The following is a 25,313-nucleotide window of genomic DNA, read 5'->3' as shown; positions in this document are numbered from 1 at the left end:
GATTCATGGTACCTCTCGTGAAACAACCAGTCTCACGTAACATTCTGTGCACACGTGCGAAAATCGTATGATGAGGAGCACACCTGTGCGGGAAACGTTCCTTGTACAAGTGCAGAGCAGTGTGCCCGTTACAGTCCGCAGCTCCATACGCGAGGTGCATGTCAGCCAGTTCAACGTTTGAATACTCGTCCATCCTACTGCCTCGGGAACCGGTTCGCAAATGCTGACTTCCTGCGGGATCTCTGTTCACGCAACCTCCCGTTCAACGTCCTCTACCGCATTAAGAAGACATTTCGGACCCTGCAATGCTATGTGATTGCGATTCGTCTTTGTGCCCCCTACACCTCCTGCAAGTTTGTCGCACTGGTAGTGAATCACCCTGTATATGACAGATTAACAACAGCCGCAGACTGAGGTGAAAGTTATTTTTGCACTGCTTTTTTTTTTTTTTTTTTTTTTTTGGAACGAGCAGCAGCCTTGAAAGCAAGGTGCTGATGATTTCAAAGACTGCTAGAAGTGATCATGAAACAACTAAATATATGGAACAACTAAATATAATTCTAGGAGTATAGTAAATAAATTAGATGAATTTGGAGTAGGTCAAGAAATCAAATGCAGAAATTATTAGAATTTCTAAGAGACGTGGTGACACTTGGATTTAAGGGAGGCACAATTTGAACAAGGGGAGAACAATGTGTACAGAAAGAACAGATAAAATACTAGGGGGAGAGTTATCTCTTAGTTAAGAAGCACATAAAAATTAAAGCAGTGCATCAAATTGGCAGGGGGGTGCCAGTGCAATGTTGGGTCAGTTTGGTATGACATAAGCACTTGGAACGCAATAATAAGAGTAGGAGTATGTTATAGGTCTAATGATTCTAATCAGTACAATCCCCAGCTGTACAGAGAAATAGAGTGGGACAGTAAATCAAATGTAATATAATGGGGGATTTTAACTTTCCAAATATTGACTGGAACTTGTGGGTTGATCACTTATAGACTAGCCAGAATTTCGGGGTTTTATTGGATGATTACTTTCTACAGCAGAACGTTAGAGAGGCAAAAAGAGGAAGTAATACTCTTGATCTGATTATCAGCAGTGGCTATTCATGCATTAAGAATCTGCATATAAAAGAACCACTCGGTGGAAGTGATCACAGTGTAATGATTTAAGATTTACTTAAAGGAGTTTCTACCATCAAGAGAACAGGGATTAGGGATTTTGTAAAGTGACTGCAGTGATCTCAGACAGTTTTTAAATTCTGTATGGTGGGGCCGATTGATGATGATGATACCACCAGCAACTTCTTCATGGGTAGCGTTCATGGAATTACTCATAAAGACTACTAGACTTTTCATACAAACTAAGAAATACTCTTAAATGTATAGGTATAAAATTTAAATGAATTGATGAAATTGGTGGCAGAGAAGATAAATGCATGGGATGCAAACTGTACCACATTGGAGGGCTGTGACATTAAGGGGAAATTGCTGTGGACAAAGGGATGGTTGAATTGTAACCAATGGATATTAATCTCGTGGGCTAATGTTATTAGCCCACGATTCTCCCAGGGTTCGGTGTTGGGCCCATCGTTGATTTCTGTATATATCAATGATACTGATGAAGGTGTGTCAAGCTTAAGATCAAAGTTTGCAGGGGTTGTTAATGACAGTACGCTGCTGCAACAGGATCTAGAAAAGTTGGACAGATGGACTGAGAGGTGGCAAATGAGTTTAACATTGACAAACGCAGAGTACTGCGTGTGGTAGCGACCCCAGAGCAACGTTCCCACTGTGCAGCACTACGCTCAGGGTAGTGGAGAATGAAAAAGACCCAGCAGATAGGAAGTTTTCAGAGAGTACAGATAAGCTGCCAGAGCAGCTCATGAAGTCTTGTCAATGATGTACATGAACTTTGCTAGTAGGGATAAGGAGATGATTATTCCATTGTACAAGCCAGTTGTTAGTCACATCTTGAGTACTATATACAGGTCTGGGGGCCTCGTTTTAGGAAGGATGTTGAGCTGCTGGAACGATTACAGAGAAGAGAAACGAGATTAGTAAGTGAACAAAGGGGTATCCTTACCAAGAAAGGCTCCAGTTCTGCGAATTGCAGCGTCTTGGAACTAGGCACTTGTGGGGTGATCTGACTGAGATGTTGAAGGCTTTGAATGGATTGGGCAAGTTGAAAGCTGACGGGATTCTTCCTATTGCTCAGACCAGACGCATGAGGGGAGGGGAGGGGGCACACATTCAAATTGAGGAAGGACGGTTGTAGAATCGATGTACGAAAAATTTGCGTTTAGCCAGCAGGTGGTTCCTTCCTGGAACAAACTTTCATCTGTTGTGGAAGTTGATAGCTTAAACAAATTCAAGGAAGAGCCAGAGGAACTATTGGAGGGAATGAATAAGTAAAATGGAGGGTGACGTGGTTTTTTTTTTTTTTTTTTTTTTTGGCTGATGCTGTATTAGTTGGCTTTCTTGCATCATTTGACCTTGCTAATGCTAATACCAATGTATCAAACATTTCATCAAACATTTCTGCACAATTGCGTAATTGATGGAGACGTTATCGTGCAACTAGGACCACCGACCAACTGCCTTCTCCAGAAATTTCGTTCCCATCTGGAAGATCCTCTTCAATAGTTTTGGAAGCTCCACAGAACGCAGTTTTGTCTCATTCTCTCCTTCATGTACAAATTCCTTTAAAATCGTACCCTGGTTTTCGATAAATATGATCAGCTTATCCCTGTTCCTGGATTTCTTTTAACGACACTTTTAGACCTTGGTGATTTTAAGTCCTCTGCTTGTCCTGACTCTTCGTCTCTGTGTAGTACTGAAACGTCCAACACTCATCTCGAATGACAATAAAGTCGAGGACATTAGGACTGTTGTCATCACAAGACTATGTAGCCTTCGCATTATGACACTCTTCATTACTTCTGTTCGTCCCTGAGGTTGTGCTGCACAAATTTTGCCCAGACCTTTTTTTTCCCTATATCTTCTTGAACAATTAGGTGAATCGTCTCCTATTCATATCCAGCTCATCAGCCATAATTCTGCGAGTCAAACAAAGATCCCTCGCCAAAATTTTCTGAACTTTTGCAATTGTATCCTCATTTCAGGAGGTTTACAGATGTTCACTTCTTGCGTCATTGCGAATATCCTCACGGCTGTCTTTGAACCGCTTACACCGTTCAAACACATTACTGCGACTTAATGCTTCTTTACATAGTTTTTAACATTTCTTTTATATATATATATATATATATATATATTTTTTTTTTTTAATTTTCTGAGTTTAAAGCAAAGTTTGTGGCTCTCTTGCAAAAATACTGAACGCTAACGCTACCAACGAAACTGGTTGTTACTTTTGATTTTATTATTATTTTAGTAAGCATATGGTGCAAGGAAGCCTGAGGCTTATGCTGCACCAGCCGAAAAAAAAAAAAAAAATTCCCGAGTTACCCTGAGAGAGAGAGAGAGAGAGAGAGAAAGAGGAGAATGATGATATCCAGCTCAGGACCCTGGGTTTGCCAAGCCCATACTCACCAGATGTGAGCCCCATGTGGATTGCAACGTGTCCTCGTGCGTAGCACAGTCAGTTCAATTGCTGCCTCCCTACACCGACTGGAAAAGACCACAGTTCGAGTACCATCAATGACCTGAAGAATTTTTATGGGCTGTTTTAGTCCGTTTCAAGCGAGGGACAAAATAAAATAAAAGTAAAGTTAAATTTTAATTAGGAAATCAGAAGCAGAATTTTTGAGATGAGAGAGCAGATATTTACAGGGAGAATGGATATAAAATTAAAAGACTAGATAAATTTTTTGTATGTAGCGTCATTCTTTACGGGGCTGAGACATACGAGGTGTGGCAATAACGTTCCTATCGCGATCAAGTTCAATGAGTGAAAATAAATGGAAGTGGTATATTGCAGTTTAAATTTTCCCAACATATGATGGTACAGAGATTGTCCAGTAGGCTGACACGTTGCTATTTTTTTGTTGTTGTGGTTGTTGTAGGGTTTTCGGAGCATCAGCAAGTAAGGCCATATTGCTCCTTGTATATTAGCCCTCGTGGGTATCACAGTTGGTGGAATCGCTGTCTTCACAACACTGGGTGGAAAAGTCCTGAGTTCGAGTACCGTCAATGATGTAAAGAATTTTTGTGGGCCGTTTTCACAGTGTGGCTGAGTTAGTCGATCTCAGGCGAGGGTATTATGGTTTTTCTTCTACGATGAATAGAAAAGGGTTTTAGGAGCATTAGCGATTAAGGCTATATTGCTATAAACTGGACTTAAATTTCGTGTCCTCTGTGGTCGATTTTCTGACACTAACAACCCTTTAAACTTTTGTGTAATTCAGCGAACGTAGACAATAAGCTTAATTTGTTTTAATCATATCGTTGATAAATATTGAAAACAATAAAGGGCCAAGGACTGAATCCTGAGGGACTCCAATAATAACATTAGTGCCAGAAGACAGTACCCCTTTATAACTGTTCCCCTCTTCTGCCACTTAACCTTCCTTGTATTTATAGCAATGTTATAGGTAAAAGGAAGGTTAAGTTTCCACTAATGCAATGCTGCTCCAATTTACACAGCAGCCTTTCGTGTGGAACAGTGTCAGTTCTACTAAAATGTAATATGATGTCAAATTTATTTTTTTGCATCCAGTTCCTCTGTTACTTAATCACAGTACCCAGTCTGATTGGTCATCCCTTAATAAATATCGTAATCCCTTAATAAATCCATGCTGTGATTGCCATATACTGCGTTCCTGTCTACAGTCCTGCATTTACTTTAACAAGTGACTTCACTTTTTCCCTTGGACAGAAGTCATACTTACAGTCGGTAATTACTCTCTTTGTCCCTTTATGAATAGAAAGAGATATTTGCATATTTCGTCTATAAGGAGCATCCCTGACTCTAAGGATGCTATCACAATTATAGCAAAAGATTGGCTTACCTCTTTTAACATAATGGGTCAGATACCATTGTTCCCAGTGGCTGTATTCAATTTCAGGCTTAGAAATTTTTCTTCCACTTTCTGCAGAATCATTTATCTGCAAGTTATAACTCGGCGTTCTTCTTCTTCTTCGGTCCTTAGCTGGCGGCTGGAGGCGGTTGGCGACGCAACCAGTACGCTGCTATAGGCGACGCAGGGTTTCGGACTTGCTCTGTGATGTTCTTCCATGCTTTACGATCCATGGCGTCAGTCCTGGCCTGATTAAGGTCGAGACGTCGGCTCTTCAGGTCATTTTCCACTTGCTTGGCCCACGTTTTCCTAGGCGTGGTCCGTTGAATGCTCCATTGGGTGGATCGTTGTCTCCAAAGGAGTGTGGATGGTATTCTATTCGCGCCCATTCTACATACGTGGCAAAACCATCTAAGCCTTTGCTTGTTCCGAATTCCATGCGGTTTCTTGCCTAGTTTCCCGGTTCTGGTCATTTCAGCAGGATGACCACCCTCCTCCTTTCGCAGCCGGGCTGGGGCCGTCCTTGGCGGAGTTACAGATGGTAACTCGGCGTTACCATCTGTAAAGTATTTTTCATGGGGTAATGTAAATGCAAAATATTTATTTCGTTTTTCAGCAATAATACAGGTATAATTTTGTAGATAAGTTTTGAATCCCTATCGTCCTTAACGTCATCTTTGCCACGTTAGAGCCCACTCAGAAATGGTTTCATCCTGGTCTGTACACTCTACTTACTCTCTGGTTATGGCTCCCTTAATGCCAAACTTGCAACTTTCAACCTTGCTCAGTCACCACTCGAAGTTGGCGGTATTCTGAAAGTCTACTGTTATATAATGTATATATTGGTATTATATATACCAAGTGCTTCTAATCGTCTGAAGCTTGTGTTTGTGGGTAGATTGATTTCCACGCTGTTTGGACTGAAAAACCCAAAATAACTTATGGGGAACTCTACTTCCATAGCTTGAGATCGGCTTATTACAACCTCCAGTATTACTGTTATTATAATTTGCTTATGTCTCTTGTCCGGAACGCTCTTTGACCTTGAATAACTCAAAGACTAAAGAAGCTTTTGGCCCAATTCTTTTTGCAATAGGTGTTATTTAGTACAACATGGAGGGATGGGGGGGGGGAGAGAGAGAGAGAGAGAGGCCACGAAAATTTCCGTACGATTTTCATACGTTTCGTTATTTAGCATTAGTAGAGGCATATGATGCAAGAAAGCAAGCTTATGCAACATCAGCCAAAAAAAAAAAAAAAAAAAAAACTACTCCCATTTCACCCCTCTGTTCGTCTGAAATACCGGTTCAGCTGAGCCTTAAATTTATTTAGGCTATCAACTTCCACAAGGGATGGAAGTCTGTTCCACCAACCAACTACCCGTTGGCTAAAGGCAAATTTCCGCACATCTATCCTACATCTGTCTTTCCTGTTATTTTTTAACAATTCCGTAACGAAACTGTTGAGCAAACTTTCGTTATAGTTTTGGCAAAATATTCGCCACAGGTACACAAGAATAATTGCTAGGTTATACTGCAGTTTATGGGTTCATTTCCAGAGGAAGTGGCTTCATTTGCTTGAATACATCCCGAATTTGGCCATGATCGCAATGCAGTGGAGGATTCAGCCTAATTTTGCAATTTTTTTAAAGCACAATTAGTCATAGAAGTAAAAAATGTTCAACACTTTGGCTACAGCATGAATTTGCTGTAGAATTGCATTTTTTAAAAATATATTTTATTACCCAATTCCATCTATTGACACCTTACCTAGCAGTGAAGGAAACCCATAGGTTTCTGCAATCACTTCGATATTAATCTTTACTTCTCTGAAACAATTTTGGCAAAATATTCGACACTGGTACTCTAGTGGTATTACAATGGCTAAATAACAAAAAGCAGGCTTTTTTTTTTTGTATTTCCCCAAAAAAAAAAGAGGGGGGGGGATTCTGAACTCCTCAACACTTTCCCCATCTCCAGAAAGTGACTAATCAATTCTGATTTGAACTTCATCAAATTCTATGAACTCTCATCTTTCAGTGTGACCACCAGATCTGAACACAATGTTCTCTGTGATGTCACCAGCCTCTTTATAAAGGGACAATGGCATCGTTTTCCTCATTTGTGCAGGTCCTTTTCAAGAAAGAACTAGAGAAATTCTTGGAGGGTCAGATGTGTGAATTTATTTTTCTTCCTATATATGCTTGAATTCTTGCATCTTTTGCCATTACTACTACTAAATACCATCAACAGGCTACTGTGTCTTCATAAAATGTTTACACTGCATGGAAAATTTTATGTCTGATTGAATTCTAACCCAGTCACTTCTATTTTAAGGGTTATCCAACTCTGAGCTTTCTAGATGCCTTGTCTTTCTTCAGGCTTGGCCTGCAATGTATTATATAAAGGAATGACAAGCTGTAGAATGTCATAACATGACACAAATGGCTTACTAGCAACCCTTGACAGAAATGGTGTTTAGGAATTTCCACAGGGTTGATACCTCTTGAAAAAGTGGTTACTGCAGTTCCCTTAAAATTTTATTTTCCAAGGGTTTTTGTGTCGTGGATATCTGCATTGGCCTGTTGGGCCAACAGAGTAAAGATTTCCAGTAACAATTGTCCTAAAAAGCAGGAAACCATGGGTCTGTGCTTCCTTATATGGGCATAGGCATCTCCTTATTTCTGAAATTTTCTATTTTATTTTGTGCTTCATGTAGGTGGCAGTTGGCACCTCAGCAGAATTACTGGTTGCAGTTTGACTATCTCTTCAACAGGGCAAGTTTTCATTTCACAAACATCATTGCATGGTATATTTACCGTTCACATGGAAATTTGTTACTTGGTAAATCTGCTTCATATGTGAACAATATGATGGTAATCTGAATAAGTTAGATAAATCTATTTCCATACTATATGAAAATAGAGGCTGATAAAAAGGGAATATACAAGGGTGGATGAATAAGTAATGCACAATTACTCACAAATGCATGCATAAGAGGAGGGAATTTATTATGGACACTTGTTGCACTGCCAATTACCCATTAACACACCTAATATTTTTCTGGTGTTTTTAGACCTAGTGACAGCTGTTTCTGGCAACAGTATGTGATGGAGTTGCTGTTCAAATCAGATGATCAGTAAGCCACATACATCGCATAAACTCCTGGCAGTTTACAATTGATCAAAGTAATGTTGAGAGGTGGCTCCAATGGTTTTGGGAAGGTGATTTTGACATCAAGGACAAACCAAGAGCTGGGAAGAGAGTCTGTCACAAACAGTGAAAATGAAGAACTCAAAGATCAGCTCATTTGAAATGACACATGCATAACTACCAGACAAGTGATGGATGCTGCAAAAATATCAAATGTTGATGATGTTTTGACCATCATTAACAAACCAGGTACAGAAAAATCTGTTCAGTGTGTGCTAGGCTGCAAGTATGAGATGGCTGTGAGGAAAGAGATCTATAATTCTCAGGAGAGGTTTGGTGCTGGCAGTCCTGAGTGCTTTAAAGGGGTCATCACACAATAAAACATAACTCTTCCATTATGACCCACAAACCAAATGACAATACATGAAATGGGCACATCTGACATCACCTGGAAACTGACATCGAAATCTCGTGAAAAACTGCTGAAGGATCATCAAATAATCATCTACTTTTGATGCTGCAACCTGTGATGTTACTGGTGAACACTAGAGGATGCCAAAGCTACCTCAGCTGCAACTTTACAAATCTTCACAGAGAAATTGGCTTGAACTTGCATTTACTGTTTTGGGGTTTAACTTGCTTCAAGCAGCCACAAGTTTATGGTTCCGTAACTGGATTATGGCAACCTTCAGGAGGAAAACTTTTTCCTGATAGTGTCATTCAAGTAACTTGCATGGATTGCTTGGGTGAATGAATTAGCTGTATTTGAGCTACCCTTTCACTACCTAATGGACCTTTGTGTGGGATATCCCTTAATCTTGCAGTCACACCTGCTTTCTCTTCTTTGCTTTTCTTATACTGTTTGTTTATGTTATTTTCCCTTTCTGACTCTGGAGTGATTTATTCGCCCCACGGTGAGATATTTCCTTTATTGTAAAAAATAACTTCTCCGATTTGCAATTCAGTACAAAGTTGTCCATCTTCAAGTGGCAAAGATAGAAACCAGATGACTGCAGTTTTCTGTGGCCATCTGGGCTAAGAAAAGATGGCAATTGTAACCACTGCTATCCACAAGGGCCACCTAGTCATGCACTGTCCATATAATGACAACTCTGTCCATGCACTCTACTATAATGGCAACTATTTCAATCTGAGTTTGGACTAGTTCCCTTCTTTTTTTTTCTTCACTGATATGAAAGAAACCAAGTTTTCTTTTCATTTTATATACATCATAAAGTTAATGGCTCTTTTCACATTTACTGTTGCTTCCTCCCCTATCCAAAACCATGTAGAAAATGTTGGAGAATTGGGAAAAACTGCCAAATAATTGCAATGTGCAACACTTTTTTAACCAGTAAGATTCATGTTGTAGCAAAGTGTTCAGTAAATGTACCAGATAGGCTTCAGAATGGAATTTTTTTTTTTTAGTTGCCATGGCAACCTCTGTTGAATTTGGAAAAATCCTAGAAATTTCTGCACAAACAACAAATTAAATCAGAAGTTTCACAAATACTGATAATTTGATCAGCTTTTGCTTACATGGACTTATATGATTAATACTTAAAACTGATTGTAAGAACATGCAAATTATAGGCAATAACTGTTTGTAGTAAATTTTTAAAGAGAGGAAAATTCTAAAAGTAATAGACAAACATTCTTAGAGAAACTAAGAATGTGATACAAACTTACTTTTGATTCGATACACTGTTCATAACTTAAGTCCACCATTTAAACCATAATTTAAGATGTTTTTTTAAGCTTTAAAGACCTACTTGTGAATAGTGTAACAAAAGGGGTGGATGGAGGAGAATCTATTTCACACTGCACTGATCAAACAGTGAGATATGGCAATGGTTATAGTGAATAACAAAATGCTGAAATGAGTGAATTGAGTTAAAAAAGATTTCAAAGTCTAAAAGAATAAACTGGAAGGTGAGGAAATTGAAAGTGTTTTTGCCTTGTATGATTCAAAAAGGAGGCAAAACACATTTAATATAAGAAACCAATTGTGACGGTAAAAAGGTAAAGGCAAAAAAGATGCAACACTGAATAGAGTTCGCATGGCATGCGTCCACATGACTATAAAGATTAAACCATCAATGAGCAGATATATTGTAAGACCAGTTTCTAACCCCAGTTGCATATGGTCTGTGAGATCTTTAATAGTGATGAGGGCAGGATGTTTTCAGCTTCTTATGTAAACTTCTGTTTTCAAGGCAGAATCTTGCCAGAAAGAATAAGCAAAATGAGGAAAAGTCAGCAATATTGCTGAAGCAGAAACATACACCGGTTTGAAAAACTGTCTAATAAAAATCCCCCCCCCCCATCAAAACCATACTGCATCGGTAACAGTGAACCTCAAGCACACAGGGTAAACAAATCAGTATGGATTGACTAATGGCCTCAAAGATTATGTTCCGGAAGTAAAAAAAGAGTCAATGAACATAATTTCTGGACAAGTGCACTACTACTACTAACTAAAAAAAAAAAAAAAAAAAAAAAGCAACTTGAGTAATGTTTGAGTTTAAATATTGCTGCAAATGCCAACAACCAATAGAATAAAGCATGATCAAAATCCTCAAGCAACAGTTATGCAAGAGGCCAAATATACATGACAACACTTCAGATAATAAAGTCATGCACAAATATAAAAAAATGTCGATTAGATTCAATGCATCTCCTATCCAAAACATGAGGAAACTAGCAATTCAAGATTTAGAATAAAATAAATATCTAAGGCATGTATTAGTAAATTGTATTCTGTGGAATCTTGCAATTTATGAAATAGAAGCTGAACTTTAATGAGTTGTTTAACATAAGGAAGAATGGAAAAATGTGTATTCAATGTGCAAACATTTTCTGCATGATTTAAAAAAAAAAAAAAAAAAAAACACACTGAAAGAAGAGTTTCAATCAAGAATTTTCTCATGAAAACAAGATTATATACATTTATTATGTAACATATAATACACTCAGATATGTGTTGGGTTTAGTTCCTCCAACACACTGAAATGAAAGATCGCTAGCTTTCATAATAGACAGTTCTTCACTAAATGCATTTATATTTAAAACTGTCATTCATTTTCACCAATTTCATCATCTTTTTCAATATTCAGCATACTTTCTTCATTCTTCTCTTGCTCTTCAGATTTTTCCTCGTTATCTTCGCTACTCTCATTAGTCTTGGCACCTTTCTTCTTCATCTCTTTAGTTGCTTTCATACTTCTAAAAGCTGAAATAGTTTAAAAATAACTGAAACGGCAAGTTGAATTTAGTATCATTAAAGTTCTAAGTAATTTAGAAATAATTTAAAATTCTTATTTCCTTTATCTGGCTAATTCCAGGGTCCAATTGTTGAGTGAATCTAAAATTCAGCGATTCTTTCTTTAATAAATGTACAGTAGCTAGAATCACAAGATAAAATAATTATTTTATTGTTTGAAGAAAGCAGGAAAAAATGGTGAATAAATTCATTAAAAAAATACAGAGATAATAAAATTGACAATGGCATGTAAATGCTTTCAGAAAAACTATAGTTCTTTCTTTATCAATAAATGTTCAAATTTCAAAGCCATTTATAGCAGCAAAACTTCAAATGTAGACTCAAACTGCTACATACAAACCATTAATTGCATGTTAGCTATGTGTTCTCTGCATGCTACATAAAATAAATGATTACTTACACCTGCATATACAGAAAGGTTTTTGAGGATTCTTAAAGAGATGACTAAATTTGGTGGTGCACAAACATTTCTCATTGAGGTTTTTGCTTGACCAGCTCCAGCAGTAGCAGAAATACATTAAGTGAATCCTAATTTAGCAAAAATAGTGCTCATTACCTTCTTTATTTATTATTATAATTATTTATTAATATAATTAATGTCTACTTATCTTCCTTACATGTTACACATGATAATACTTGGTCTCACTTTGGTTTACTATTTAATAATATGCCTTTAATTTTCTGTTTAGTTAATAAGTTATTAATCACATACCAGTTTGAAATGTGGATACTGGAAAATGTTTTCTTAAATTGCTCCCAAAATTATGCAGTAAGTAACAATTCTATGGTCAAATTATCCACAACTATTATTTCAAAAATTCAATGTAGAAATGGTAAAAACTGACTGCAGTGACAAAGTTGCATGCCAATCTCACAGCTTATTTCTGGACTTAAATTAGCATAAATGTAAATGAGCAACATGCTACTAGCCACCAGCATGCAGTCCTTATCTTCAAAAACCTCTCTGTATGTATGTATATCAAAGATATACATATATATCAAAATTGGGTGTGGCTACATCATTCAATCCAATTAAATTAAAATTATGCAGGAAACACTTCAAGGACTTTGGATCTCCTCTTCCAATAATTTGTTAAGTATCAATAATACCAATGGTAAACGATCTGCTCAGTGACCCTCCTGCAAAAAATGCTAGGACCAACCATATAAATTAATGGAACTTATGGCAAAGCAGTGCTTAATCTGTCCATCAACCTCCTTTTTTTTTTTTTTTCATATTTCTAATATAACATGATCTGTAATTTAAATATGGTACAGGACAGACAATTCCCTTTCTAAAATAATTCAGAAGTAGCCATTTTCATATTATTAATAATGTCTGCAGTTTTTCTGCCAGAAAAAAACTTGCACAAATATATTCACATAGTGAATATTTGTGCAAAATCCTAAGCAATACTTTTTCAAGTACATGGGCACATATTGCATAATGAAGGGTGCATCAGAACTAACCATCAAAGTTGCCACTGCCGAGTATAAATATTTTGGTCCTTTTCAGGTACTGATATTTCTCCAGACACATTTGTATTTTTTCCCTAACAATCATATCACTAGTAATAATGCTTTGTGCATTGGTGTATGCATAATCAGTGATTATGCATACACCAATGTGCATTGATTTCCTAAAAGTGCATTGATTTCCTAAAAGTGAAAGACCAAATACACAAGTCAATGAAAATTTACCTTGGGAACTGAAGCAAACTATTCTCAGCAATTCCTTGATTTTTTTTTCTCTTTTTAACGAAAGCCTCAAACACAAAAAGGTATTAGAACCTACAGTACTTAGTACATTGCATGGAACAAACTCAGGAGCACAGGTTTTGAGAACAAGTGGAGAAATGCCATCAGAATAGCAGAGCATAATTCCCTTTAATCACCATGGTAAAGTTTATGAAAGGCAGTATCAATAAACTGAAGAAGCTCACCTTTGTGATTAAGAACATATTGCCAACTTAACAGTAATATGCACACAAACTCAATGATTAGCTAAAATTTTAGTTTCCAGTGCTTTCATCATGATATTGGCAACAATCATATGGAGAGAACTTGTTGGGGGGGGGGGGGGAAGAAATCCAACATTATGGATTTAAAATTCAGTTACTAAGTTTAATGACAGAGAGGTCTTTTTGATCTCAATGAAGACTAAGGGCAGAGTAATTGACTACAGAGAAAAACATTATTAGCATGGGTTCTGCTTAAGTCATTAATATTTTTAAATCATACGATATCACCAGAAAAGATGAATCTGCTATACATTTAAAAGTCTAAGAAACTGCAAGGACAGCTGTTTCAAAGTTTACTGGCTTCTCAACAGCTGGTGCGTGTGTATTAGCAGACAGGTTGAACTGTGAATAATATATTTTCTCTAAATGACCAGTCAAGCAGTGTATGGAAGTAAGACTTCTATTTAAAGACATAACTGTATGATACCTTTAATCCCTAGAATTGTATTATGTTAATCCTATGCAGTATAACACTAGAGGACAAATGCAGGTAAAGCATAAAATTTTATTTGATTTCAATTATGTATTAAAATATATCCTGTAATTCTATTGCATGTCTCAATTCTAGACAGAAGTTACACAAACAGTTGTTCTCAGGTATAAATTTCAGTTCCATACACTGCTGGGCTATTCACTTACACAAAATACCTTCACAGTTCAGCACGTGTGGAAGTTTGCCTTCAGCTAACGAGCGGTTGATTTTTGGAACAGGCTTCCATCTGTTGTTGTGGAAGTGGATGGGTTGAATAAATTCAAGGGAGAACTAGACAAATTCTTGGAGGATACAGATGGGTGAACTGTGTTTTTTTTTTTTTTTTTTTTTTTTGGCTGATGCTATATAAGCTTGCTTTCTTGCATCGTTTGCCATTACTACTACATGTTTGCTAATAGTAACCACTTGCTGGCTGATAAGAAGCCAGGCATCCTGACAGGGTCTTAGATTTTTAAATGTATAGCAGATTCACCTTTTCTGGTGATGCCATATAATTTAAAAACATATTAGAAACTTACACACAGATAATGGTACTCATCTCTAAGTTTGCCTTGGCCTTGGCCTGTTATAACGTACGATCACTCATCGGTGAAGACAGGATATTAGAGCTGGAAAAGGAATTAGAAAATGTGAATTGGAATATCATCGGTTTGGCTGAAACAAGAAGAAGAAATGAATCACTTATAAGTTTATCAAGTGGAAATCTGCTGTACACCAATGGAAACAGTGAAAGGAGTGAAGGTGGAGTTGGGTTTCTGGTCCATAAAGATTTTAAAAACAACATTTTGGAATTCAAAAGTACATCACCAAGGGTGTCAAGACTAATACTCAAGATTTCTATGAGGTACAAGCTAAAGATTATAATGATTTATGCACCAACATCGAGCCATGATGATGAAGAGGTTGAAGAAATGTACACTGAAATTGAGTCTTCTAGATGAGCAGAAAACCCACTACACTATTATTATGGGGGACTTCAATGCTAAGGTTGGAAAAAGGCAAAACAGCGCAGAAAGAGGAACTATAGGAAATTTTGGAATTGGTGAAAGAAATAAGAGGTGAAAGACTTGTGGAATTTGCAGAATCTCAAGGAATGTCAGTAATGAACACTTTTTTCAAGAAAAGGGTGAACAGAAAGTGGACATGGAAGAGTCCAAATGGATTAACAACTAATGAAATCGACTTCATCCTCACTAACAGAAGATATATTGTGACTGATGTTACCGTCCTGAATAAGGTAAATGTTGGAAGTGATCACAGAATGGTAAGATGTACACTTGATATAGATGTAGGAAAGGAAAGGAAAAAACTGACTCGAGTAAATAATACAAAGGTCTTTGAGATAACAGAAGAGGAGAAAAAGCAGTATGTACTGGAACTTAAGAACAAGTATGAGCTTCTGCAGACTGCTCAGGACCAAGATATCGACGAGGAATATTACAACTTTTTGAAAGTGATAAAGCCCAAGAAACCTATAGGGAAACAGAAATCCAAAGAAGAAAAAATTAGTCAAGAAACACTTGTCATGATGAACCAAAGACGACAAATGAAGAGCAAGAAAAACACTGACAGGGAGAAAATTGAGTATACTGAGTTATGCAAAGCCATTAGAAAGAGACTCAGAGAGGACATAAGAAGATTTAACACAAGAAAAGTAGAACAAGCATTAAGGGAAAACAAAGGATTTAAATCAGCAGCCATGAGCAGTAATACAGAAAGGCAAATGATACTGAAACTGAAGAATAGCGATGGTGTACTTATAAACAGCAGAAAAAGCATAATTCAAATAGCAGAACTACTATAGAGAATTATACAAGGAGCGAGGGAATGATGCCAGCAGTGGGGAAGATGGATTGCACCCAATATTCTTCCTGATGAGGTTGTTGTTGTTGTTGTTGTTTGGTTTTTAGGAGCATTAGCAACTAAGGCCATATTGCTCCGGGATATACGGTGGTCATTCCATGACCTTTCCGCATTCTCCATATTTGGTGGTGACGGGCTCGAACCCCGGTCTAATCAAGAAGCGTGTGCTACGCACTGCTGCTCCTTCCCACCTGGCTACGGAGGCGCCTCCTGATGAGGTAGAACATGCACTGAAGAAAATGAAGAATCAGAAGGCCCCGGGGGAAGAGGTTACTGTAGAGTTGTTAAAATTGGGAGGAAGAGACATAACACAAAAACTGGCAAGGCTCTTCACAAAGTGCATTAGAAAAGGTGTGACGTCTAAGCAGTGGAATAATGCAATCATAGTTTTGCTGCTTAAGAAAGGAGATAAATCAGAAATTGGAAATTATAGACCAATTAGCTTGTTATCCCACATCTACAAGTTGTTCACAAGGGTCATTACTAACAGATTAGAAAGAATACTTGATGAGAATCAACCGAAAGAGCAAGCTGGCTTTAAGACAGGATTCTCAACTATGGATCACCTTCATGTAATATCACAGCTAATGGAGAAAGCAAATGAATATAAAACACCATTATGCCTGGCATTTGTGGATTATGAAAAGGCATTTGACTCCATACAGCATAAGGCAATGTTTCGGGCACTGGAAAGACAAGGCATAGATACTCCATATATTATGATTTTGAAGAAAATATATGAGAGTGCTACATCCTTTATTAGACTAGACAAAGACAGTAGCAAATTTAAAATCGAGAAAGGAGTTCGACAAGGAGACACTATCTCCGAAGCTGTTTACTGCTGCCCTTGAGGAAGCTTTCAGAAGATTAGACTGGTCGCAGAAAGGAGTCAATGTGAACGGAGAGTACCTAAACCATTTACGATTTGCAGATGACATTGTGGTCATAAGCCACGATCCCAAAGAATTAGAGGAAAATCTTAATCAGTTATGCACAGTTAGTAAGGATTTTGGACTAAAGATGAATATGGCTAAAACAAAAGTAATGATGAACAAGTATGCCACGGAAAGGGAAATAATGATTGAAGGAGCAGTAATTGAAAAGGTGGAGTCATATACTTATCTGGGACAAGTTATTAGCTCTAATAATGATAAATGGCTGGAAGTCAAGAGAAGAATAAATTTTGGATGGATAGCATTCAGGAAATATAGTCACATACTAAGAGCAATGTCCCAGTTTGTCTGAAACGTAAAATAATGAATCAATGTATACTCCCCACCATGACTTATGGAAGTGAAACTTGGGCACTCACCAAAAGAATGGAAGAGAAGCTAAGAACTACACAGCGAAGAATGGAACGAATTATATTGGGAATCAGACTGTTAGATAAGAAGAGAAACACATGGATTAGGCAGCAAACTCAAGTAAAGGACATTCTTATCAAAACTAAAGAACTAAAATGGTCTTGGGCAGGACAAATAGCTCGAAGACATGATGACAGATGGACTAAGAAAATAACAGACTGGTACCCAAGAGGAGCTAGAAGAAAACCTGGAAGACAAAGGCAGAGATGGATAGATGAAATTCATGAGTTTTTGAGTAGTAAATGGATGGCCAGTGCTCAAAACAGAAGGAAGTGGAAAGTTGCTGGAGAGGCCTTCATCCTGCAGTGGATTGAAAATGGCTGATGATGATCTCTAAGTTGAATATAATCCTATGCCATAAGGTCAAGAACTCTACACTTGGTCTTCAATGAAGCTGGCAAGTTCATGACTGGAATGGAATGCCGGTACAAAAATTTTATTTCATTTCAATTACTGCATTGAAATATCCCCCCCCCCCCTGAAATTCTATACTATTACACTGCTAATATTTTGAAGATTAAATGCACGAGGCATAATACATTATGGGTTAAGTTAACTATATAATATTGGTGTAAATACACCATAATTTACCCATAAATTTAACTACATAAATAGTGTAACGACATTATTTGATTTTATCTCATATTGTGGCTACCTTCACAACGAGATACCAGGTATTGCACTACTTTGAATAAACAATGCTTCTCTAGTAGAGAAGATCACTGTTATTTATTCTCAGTGGGCACCACCACCCAGACATGTTTCAGAGCTTGTTGGCTCACTTGTTAATTTAACCCATAACATATTATGCCTCGTGCATAATATGTTATGGGTCAGAATATTATTTTTATCTTTATAGTCTTCAGAATATTATCATTATCTTCACCATTTGGCATCACTAATATTGTGGAATTAACTTTGCAACCAAGATAGCATGTCTTCATTATCAAGGTACCTGCCCGCCCATTGATGAGTGAGCCAACAAGCTCCAAAACACATCACTGAGAATAAAACCTATATATACACAGAATATGCAACAGGGTGCACACATAGCACACTACTACAAAATTCTTAAACCCTTGCAAGCCAAATTTTGTTGAATCAGCAGCCCTAAAGTTTTCCAACTTTGTTTATGGCACTGTTCCTGATAATCAGTAATGCATAATACCATTTTTATGTTCTCACTGAATCTGTTAAATTTGGAAGAATTTACATCAATCTGAAAACCTAAATAATTCAGTGCATGGCCCTCCTTACTATTTTCAATATATATTAATGATATTGATGAAGGCTTATCAAGCTTACTATCACATAAGCTTGATACAAAAGTTGTCAAAATACAAAGTTTGGCAAGGTTTATTATTGAAATGACGGTATCAAGGTATACTACTGCCACAAGACCTAGAAAAACTGGACAGATGGGCTGAGAAGTGACAATTGAGGTTTAATGTTGATAGATGCAAAGTACTGCATATGGACAGCAATAATCACAGAATAACATACCGATTTGGTGATATTACACTCAAAATGGTGGAGAACAAAAGTTTTTTGAGCAGCATAGACAGGCTGATAGGGCAGCTCGTGGGATCTCTGTCAATGATATACAGGACAAGGAGGCGGGTATTACCTATTGCATAAGGCAATGGCGAAGCTGCATTTTGAATACTGTACACAGATATGGAAGTATTTTAAGAAGGATATGAAAATGATGGAATAGGTGCAGAAAAGAGCAATAAGATTAGTCAAGGGCCCAAAAGGATATTCTTACCACGAAGGGCTTCATTCTGCAAACAGCATCACTTGGAAACTAGGCCCTGTGAGGAGACTCAGTTGAAGGCTTTAAATGGATGGACTATATTAAATGCTGATGCTTACTCTTTTCTGGACAACATATGTAAGGTGACAAACTTAAATTGAAAAGGAGTTTCAGGATAGATGTGCAAAAATTTGCTTTTAGTCAGAGTGATTGATTGTTGGAACATACTCCCATCTGACAATTTAAATATAAGTAAGAATTAGAAAAATTATTAGAGGGGATGAACACATGAGGTGGTGTTTTTTTTGGATGATGCTGTATAAGCCTGCTTTCATCATTTGGCCCTAATTAATACTAACCATCTAGACATGACAGGTAGTGGGACTGTAACTGATATGTAATCAGATTAGGCTACATTTAATATTACTGGCAAAGCTTTGAAGTTCTGAAATGTGTAGTGTTTTATATTTCCACACTGATTTCAATTCTTCCAAATTTAATAAACTCAACTAGAGCAAGCAGAAATGTCCCCCCCCCCCCCCCACTTACTGATTAAGAATTTGCATCAAAAATTCCCTTCAGAGATAGTATCATTAAGCCCCCTGTTTGAAAAAAATTTTTTTTCAAACAGGGGGCTTTTTAAAATTTTTTTTAATTAAAAAAAAAAATTAAAATTTTTTTAAATTTAAAAAAAAAATTAAAATTTTTTTTTTTACTATAAAAACATATCTCCTCTATTCACTTCAATAAATAACCATAAAGCAAATTTTAAGAAAGGAGGTAAAGATTAAGCTGCTAAACTGGGTGCTCCAAGATTAAATAAAAAAAGTTACATCATGACATAAGGTATAATTTCTGTAGTCTATTAAAATACAATGAAACTTACTGGCCTTTAAATTACTCCCAGCCCTTACCTTCCAAGCTTTCCTTCAAAGGATCCAAGAATTTCTCAAATTCCATATCTTCCATTGCATTTAAAACATCTGTAGCAGTCAATGTTTTCCTTTTTGCTTTTAAAGCAAAGTTGTTTGCACTGAAATAACAAAAATAATAATAACAAAATATCTCTATATAATTATATAAATTACTAGTGTCATTGTGTGAATAGACTTGAACACACTTCTTATAGTCAATATGCATAGGAAGTCTTGTTTCTGGGTCATCAAAAATAGAATATGGTCTATTTGTATATAAAATCTTGTGGAGTTTACCAGGTACATGCTAAAATATGTGGATACCAAATTTTATCCATTTTATCCAACTAAGAGAGAATGAGAATTGATTTATTTTGTAATGATTATTATTATTGAAATTCTCTATCTGACACACACATACAGAGTTTAAATTAGAAATTTTAGAGGGTTTTTAACATAGTAATAAAAATTCTACACAATTTACTACTGAGTCTCGCAACATTTTATGTTAGACCAGATGTGAACATCTGAATCACCTGTTACACAGCTCTTTTTAATAAACCAAGGTCCACATCTAACTTGTATTGATTAAACAATTCAACACATGTATTTAACTGTCTAACTGGCATATTATAACTGCAAAAAAAAAAAAAAAAATACCGTATTAGACTTATTGTCAAAGTGAAATTTGGTATTTCTTCAATGTGGTCTTCAGCTTCAGTTAGCATCACTGATTACTTTTTAATTGAAAAGTATAGCTACAAAATATTCTTAGCTCTATGTTGCTATGCAAAATGCAGTGCACATCCACTCCAATGTAGCTTTTCCACGGAGTTTAGTTTGGCATCAATTTCTCTTGTTCCACTTTGCTATGCATTAGAAGTGTAGTGAGCAGGAAATAATTTTTTTTTATTATAACTGCTATTACTAAAGAAACTATTTGCTCTTATTATCCAATATAGTCAGAATAATGAATAAAATTATAAAATTTACCATTTTAAATTATTTCTTGCCCCCTTTTTTAAAAATACAGAATGACATATAGCTTATACCAACATGTCTACTGGCATGACTTTTTTTTTTTTGACATGCTCACTAGATAGTTAAGAGCATCACTTTTCCAAGGCATATTTAGTCTGGACTTGGGGAATGGAGAGAATCACTGATCAAGTGCCGTTATTAACACTCAAGACATCCAAGGAATCATATTCATCAGCAGTGAACTGCACAAAGTAGGAAGGAATATGGAACTTCTATGTTACAGCAATAGCCTGTAAAAATTATGGTTTTCACTGAAGTGGAGCTCTAAAGTAGGTACAAAAAAGCTAGCCAAGAGATTCAGCAATTGCATGAACAAGTATTCACAACTAGACTCATGAAATGTAGAATTTTGCTGTCAGTGACCAAACCAACAAGGCACATAGGAAAATAATGGAATAATATATGCTGAATAATACAGGAGTCTACAAACCTCTTTTACAAAATTAATGTGCTACCGTGTGAAAAGGGGAAGTGATACAAACCTGAAACTACTTAGAGGTGATAGAAGATACCTTAAAGTTTATATTCACCAACTAGAAAATGTGTGCACTAAAGTAGATGGCAACATAGCCACAAAACTGAAATTATGGCAGTTTACCATCAAAATTCAACCCTCTTGGTTTTGTTGTAATTGACAGCTTTCTGTAACATACTATTTGCTTGAGCTCACACCTGGCACACAGTATAGATTTCCCTGGGGGTGTGCACAATACTTCCTTAAACCAGCTCTACTGCACCTCACTGACTTTGCTTGGTCACCACCTCCACTGGGATGATTACATAAACAGGCATCCTTTATGAATTTTATGTACCACTGCAGAATTGCAGGTCTCCTTGGCAGATTCTGAACCATTTGATTTCATTTTTTTGTATTATGTAACCCATTCACACAATCAAGTTTAGTTTTGTACAACTACCAACTTTTGATTCTCAACTGGAAATTAGTTATTTGTAGTCAGGAGAATTTTAGCCAAAACAGGCAAAAAAAAAAAAAAGAGAATTTCTTTTGCAAAAAGCAGTTCTTCCCTTTTGGGAAGAACTGCTTGATTTTTTTTGCAAAACAGAGATTTTTTGGAAAAAAAAGCAGATTTTTAAAGTTCATACTGCACTATACATTAAATTTCACTGACAAAACACACGTTCCATATTAAGATACAGCCAGCCATAGGATTGATTGTTTTACCTGTATACTTTTAAACATTAGCTTACCCAAACATTTCCTGTCTGTGGATTTCTTTTATGATTATGACAAGAAAGCTACTGTAGCAGACTTTGCACCTCTTCAGAAATAGAGGTCAAGTTCTGTTCATAACAGCAGTGCTGTTCAGACTTGGCTGTCAAGAGCATTTCGAAAATTGCACCAAAACGAGAAGATTCAGATTCAGACAAATTCAGTTTTTTACTTCCACCTGATTGAATATTGTCATTCAGCAACAACCTGAGGAATTAAAATGTCAGGATTTCTTTCTTCTTTCATAATAGCATGTGATAGGTGCTATCACATGCTATTATGAAATTGACACACATGCACTGAAATTGACAGAAATGATCGGTGAAATATCCATTTCTTTAACTACTCCTGCAAACTTTTTTTTTTGCAAATTTGATTTGCTTCAATTTAATGCAAAAACTTGTTCCCTGAATGGCATTATTGGATGGTAAATTGGTTCTCCAAATGATTATATTTAAATTAATATTAAATAATATTTAATGTAATGCTTCCTAAAACTCAGTTGCAACTTGCTAACTATTTGGAGTGAGCAATTTTCAACTGCCATAAGGAAACACTGTTCTTAGGGATTCATGACAAAGTCAGATGGCCATCAAACTAGTCTGCAATTTACCAAATTTATTTATGAAGTCATACAGCTTCTAAGTAAACTTGCACTAATGTTTTTATCTATATTTTGCTGCATTTAAAGTCTTATTACTATCAGCTTGTTTTGATACTGATGATGTACTGTCTCTTGCTGATCTTCTGTAATTATGAATGACAAGGAAGATAGCTTTTACTGACAAGGGAAGGGCAGTTGGTTCTTATTTCAAGACTATTGGCAAAGATGAATTAGGAGCTGAAAAGATGTACTTTATTTTCAAAGAAAATAAATCTTTAATTATATTAGTTTTTAATAAATCTTTAATTAATCTCTATTGCTTTCTAAATTGAGAGTGAATATCATCATCTGTGGCCACAATGCATGTGTTGCACTGCACTGGAAATGAAAACCACAGCATAAAGTTTACTTTTTTTTTTTATGACTAATGTAGCTAGCCATAAAAAAAAAGCTATAAACTTTATATCAAAACCATGAATTACACTAAACTAAGAAAAATTCCAATTTTAACAAAGTTTTACTATTTTTTAGAAAAAGAAATATGGGGGGGGGGGAAGGGGAGTTTTGTAAAGATAGTCTATCACACTAACTAGTACAACAATGAGACAGAGAAGGGATCAAAATGAAGTCAAATAGGTTGATTTTCCATTGCAAAAATCCAGAAGATTGACAGCTATGGTTTTGTAAAGGTTTGGACAGGCTGTATTTAAATACTACCTTCTTATAATGGACTTAAGAGAAAGCAACCTGTTGAATCCAAATAGATACATAGGAATTTTATAACCAGAGGGGGGGGATTAACTTGGACCTGTCTAAAGGAGAAATAATTGGAGATGTGGGATAAACTATGTAAACCTCTTGCTATCTGAGGCAGTGATGTGGGAGGGTGTTACTGGAAATTGTTACAAGTATCAAAACCATGAATTCAGAACTCACTCTCTCTCTCTCTCTCTCTCTCTCTCTCTCTCTCTCTCTCTCTCTCTCTCTCTCTCTCTCACACAGGTCTTTGTGTATGTGAGGGAGGGAGGGAGGGAGGGGTAAAATTGGCCTTGCTTAACATAAGGCAAATGTTCATGATTAATAAGAATTAACATACAATACCTATGCATACTACTATAACAAAAATAAATGTAAACATATGTTGTTTATAATTAAATAAAATACAGGAATAAAGCAGGTAGTTTCAATTCTCTTAAAAAAAAAAAAGAGGAAAAATTGTTATGGACCTTTTTTTCCACTTTAGTTGCAAATCCTTACGTGGCCAATAAGATGTTATTTATATTTTATTTTAAAGGCTCGGACTTGTCAGCCAGAGCCTTTTAAATATAAATAATATCTCCTTTTCTCATGCTGCTTTTATCTTTCTTTTGGAATCATCAAAATCCCTTCTGCCAATATTAATGTGCCAAACTCAGAGTCCTCCACAGCTCTTCTGTTAATGACATACCTTTCTGGTCTTTTACTGCATCAGGCAAAAGTTGCCTCCATCATGCATTCCAAGTTGGTTTCATTTCATCTACAGATTTCTTTGTATGTTATAGTCAGTAATGCACTTTTTCCAGCAACTGCTGACTGACACAGAGGAACTGCTCTTGATCAGGTCAACAATAATTCTCAAAGTGCATAGTAGGTGTTATATGGAACACCTACTGTACAACAAGATTGTGATACACTGGTTATGGCTGATGTGTAAGAGACTTACAGGTCTCTTAAGGGTTTGGAGAAACTACTCTCAAGAATTGAATTGTGAATGTTAAATATATTGTATGAAAACAATGCATAGGACTAGTCTGATAGAACTTAACAGAACTATCAGGTACATATTATTATTATTAGCCATATAGTGCAAGGAAGCCTGAGGCTTATGCGGCACCAGCCAAAAAAAAAAAAAAAAAAAAAAAAAAAAATTCTGAATTACCCTGAATTCTGAAATTCTGAGAGAGAGAGAGAGAGAGAGAGAGAGAGAGAGAGAGAGAGAAGAGAGAGAGAGAGAGAGAGAGAGAGAGAAATAGAAGGGAATCACCAAGAAAAAGAAGAATGATGATATCCAGCTCAGGACCCTGGGTGTGCCAAGCCCATACTCACCAGATGTGAGCCTGGGGTTGTGATATCTTTTGTAATTAAAGAAAATGTACATTTAGGTAACTCAAGTGCTTTATTCTGATAGTTATTTAAATCTTTATTTAAACATAATTATGGATTCAAAGGGAAAAGGTAAGCATAACATGTCCGATGAGGGAATTGTCACTAATGGTCCACTTGCAAATCATGGTCTTTATCCTTGTACTTGTTGTGTTTGTACAGTGAAACAGAACAATGCAGAACTTTCTCTGATTGATGGCAATTATTTTCTGTTCCCTAAATTTAAGGAACTGTGACGACCTTCAATTAAAACTCTGTGGAAATATGAAAAAAGACGAACTCTTAGGTGAGACTGAGTCTCAAAACTTCATTTGATGCTGTAAAGAAAAAGGAAAACTGAACCGATGGCTCAAAAGAAACTCATGTGGCTGATTCTATGCAGGACAATGCCCTCCCAAATCTTACTTCAGGATTGGATTATTCAGTTCAGAATGCTCTGGTTTCACTGTAGGTAACCTTACTGGGGCATT

The 25,313-nt window shown here is 36.4% G+C and overlaps 1 protein-coding gene across 3 annotated transcripts in view; it reads right to left on the bottom strand.

The window, feature by feature from the left end:
- Positions 1-11,064: 11,064 nt before the first annotated feature.
- The window catches only part of LOC150083919 (DNA polymerase epsilon subunit 3-like), a 77,879-nt gene continuing 63,630 nt past the window's right edge, over positions 11,065-25,313 (bottom strand). For all 3 annotated transcript variants that reach the window (XM_090374960.1, XM_090374962.1, XM_090374961.1), the window contains exons 4-5: positions 19,826-19,944; positions 11,065-11,363 (exon numbers count right to left, since the gene is read on the bottom strand). In XM_090374960.1, coding sequence (XP_090231086.1) covers positions 11,206-11,363; positions 19,826-19,944 — 277 coding nt within the window. In that variant the 3' untranslated portion in view covers positions 11,065-11,205. The remainder of the gene's footprint in view (positions 11,364-19,825; positions 19,945-25,313) is intronic.

Source organism: Mastigoproctus giganteus, chromosome 6, assembly GCF_048544385.1.
Source record: "Mastigoproctus giganteus isolate SK-2022 chromosome 6, ASM4854438v1, whole genome shotgun sequence".
Classification (NCBI taxonomy): Eukaryota; Metazoa; Arthropoda; class Arachnida; order Uropygi; family Thelyphonidae; genus Mastigoproctus; species Mastigoproctus giganteus.
This window is presented reverse-complemented; position numbering and strand designations above follow the sequence as displayed.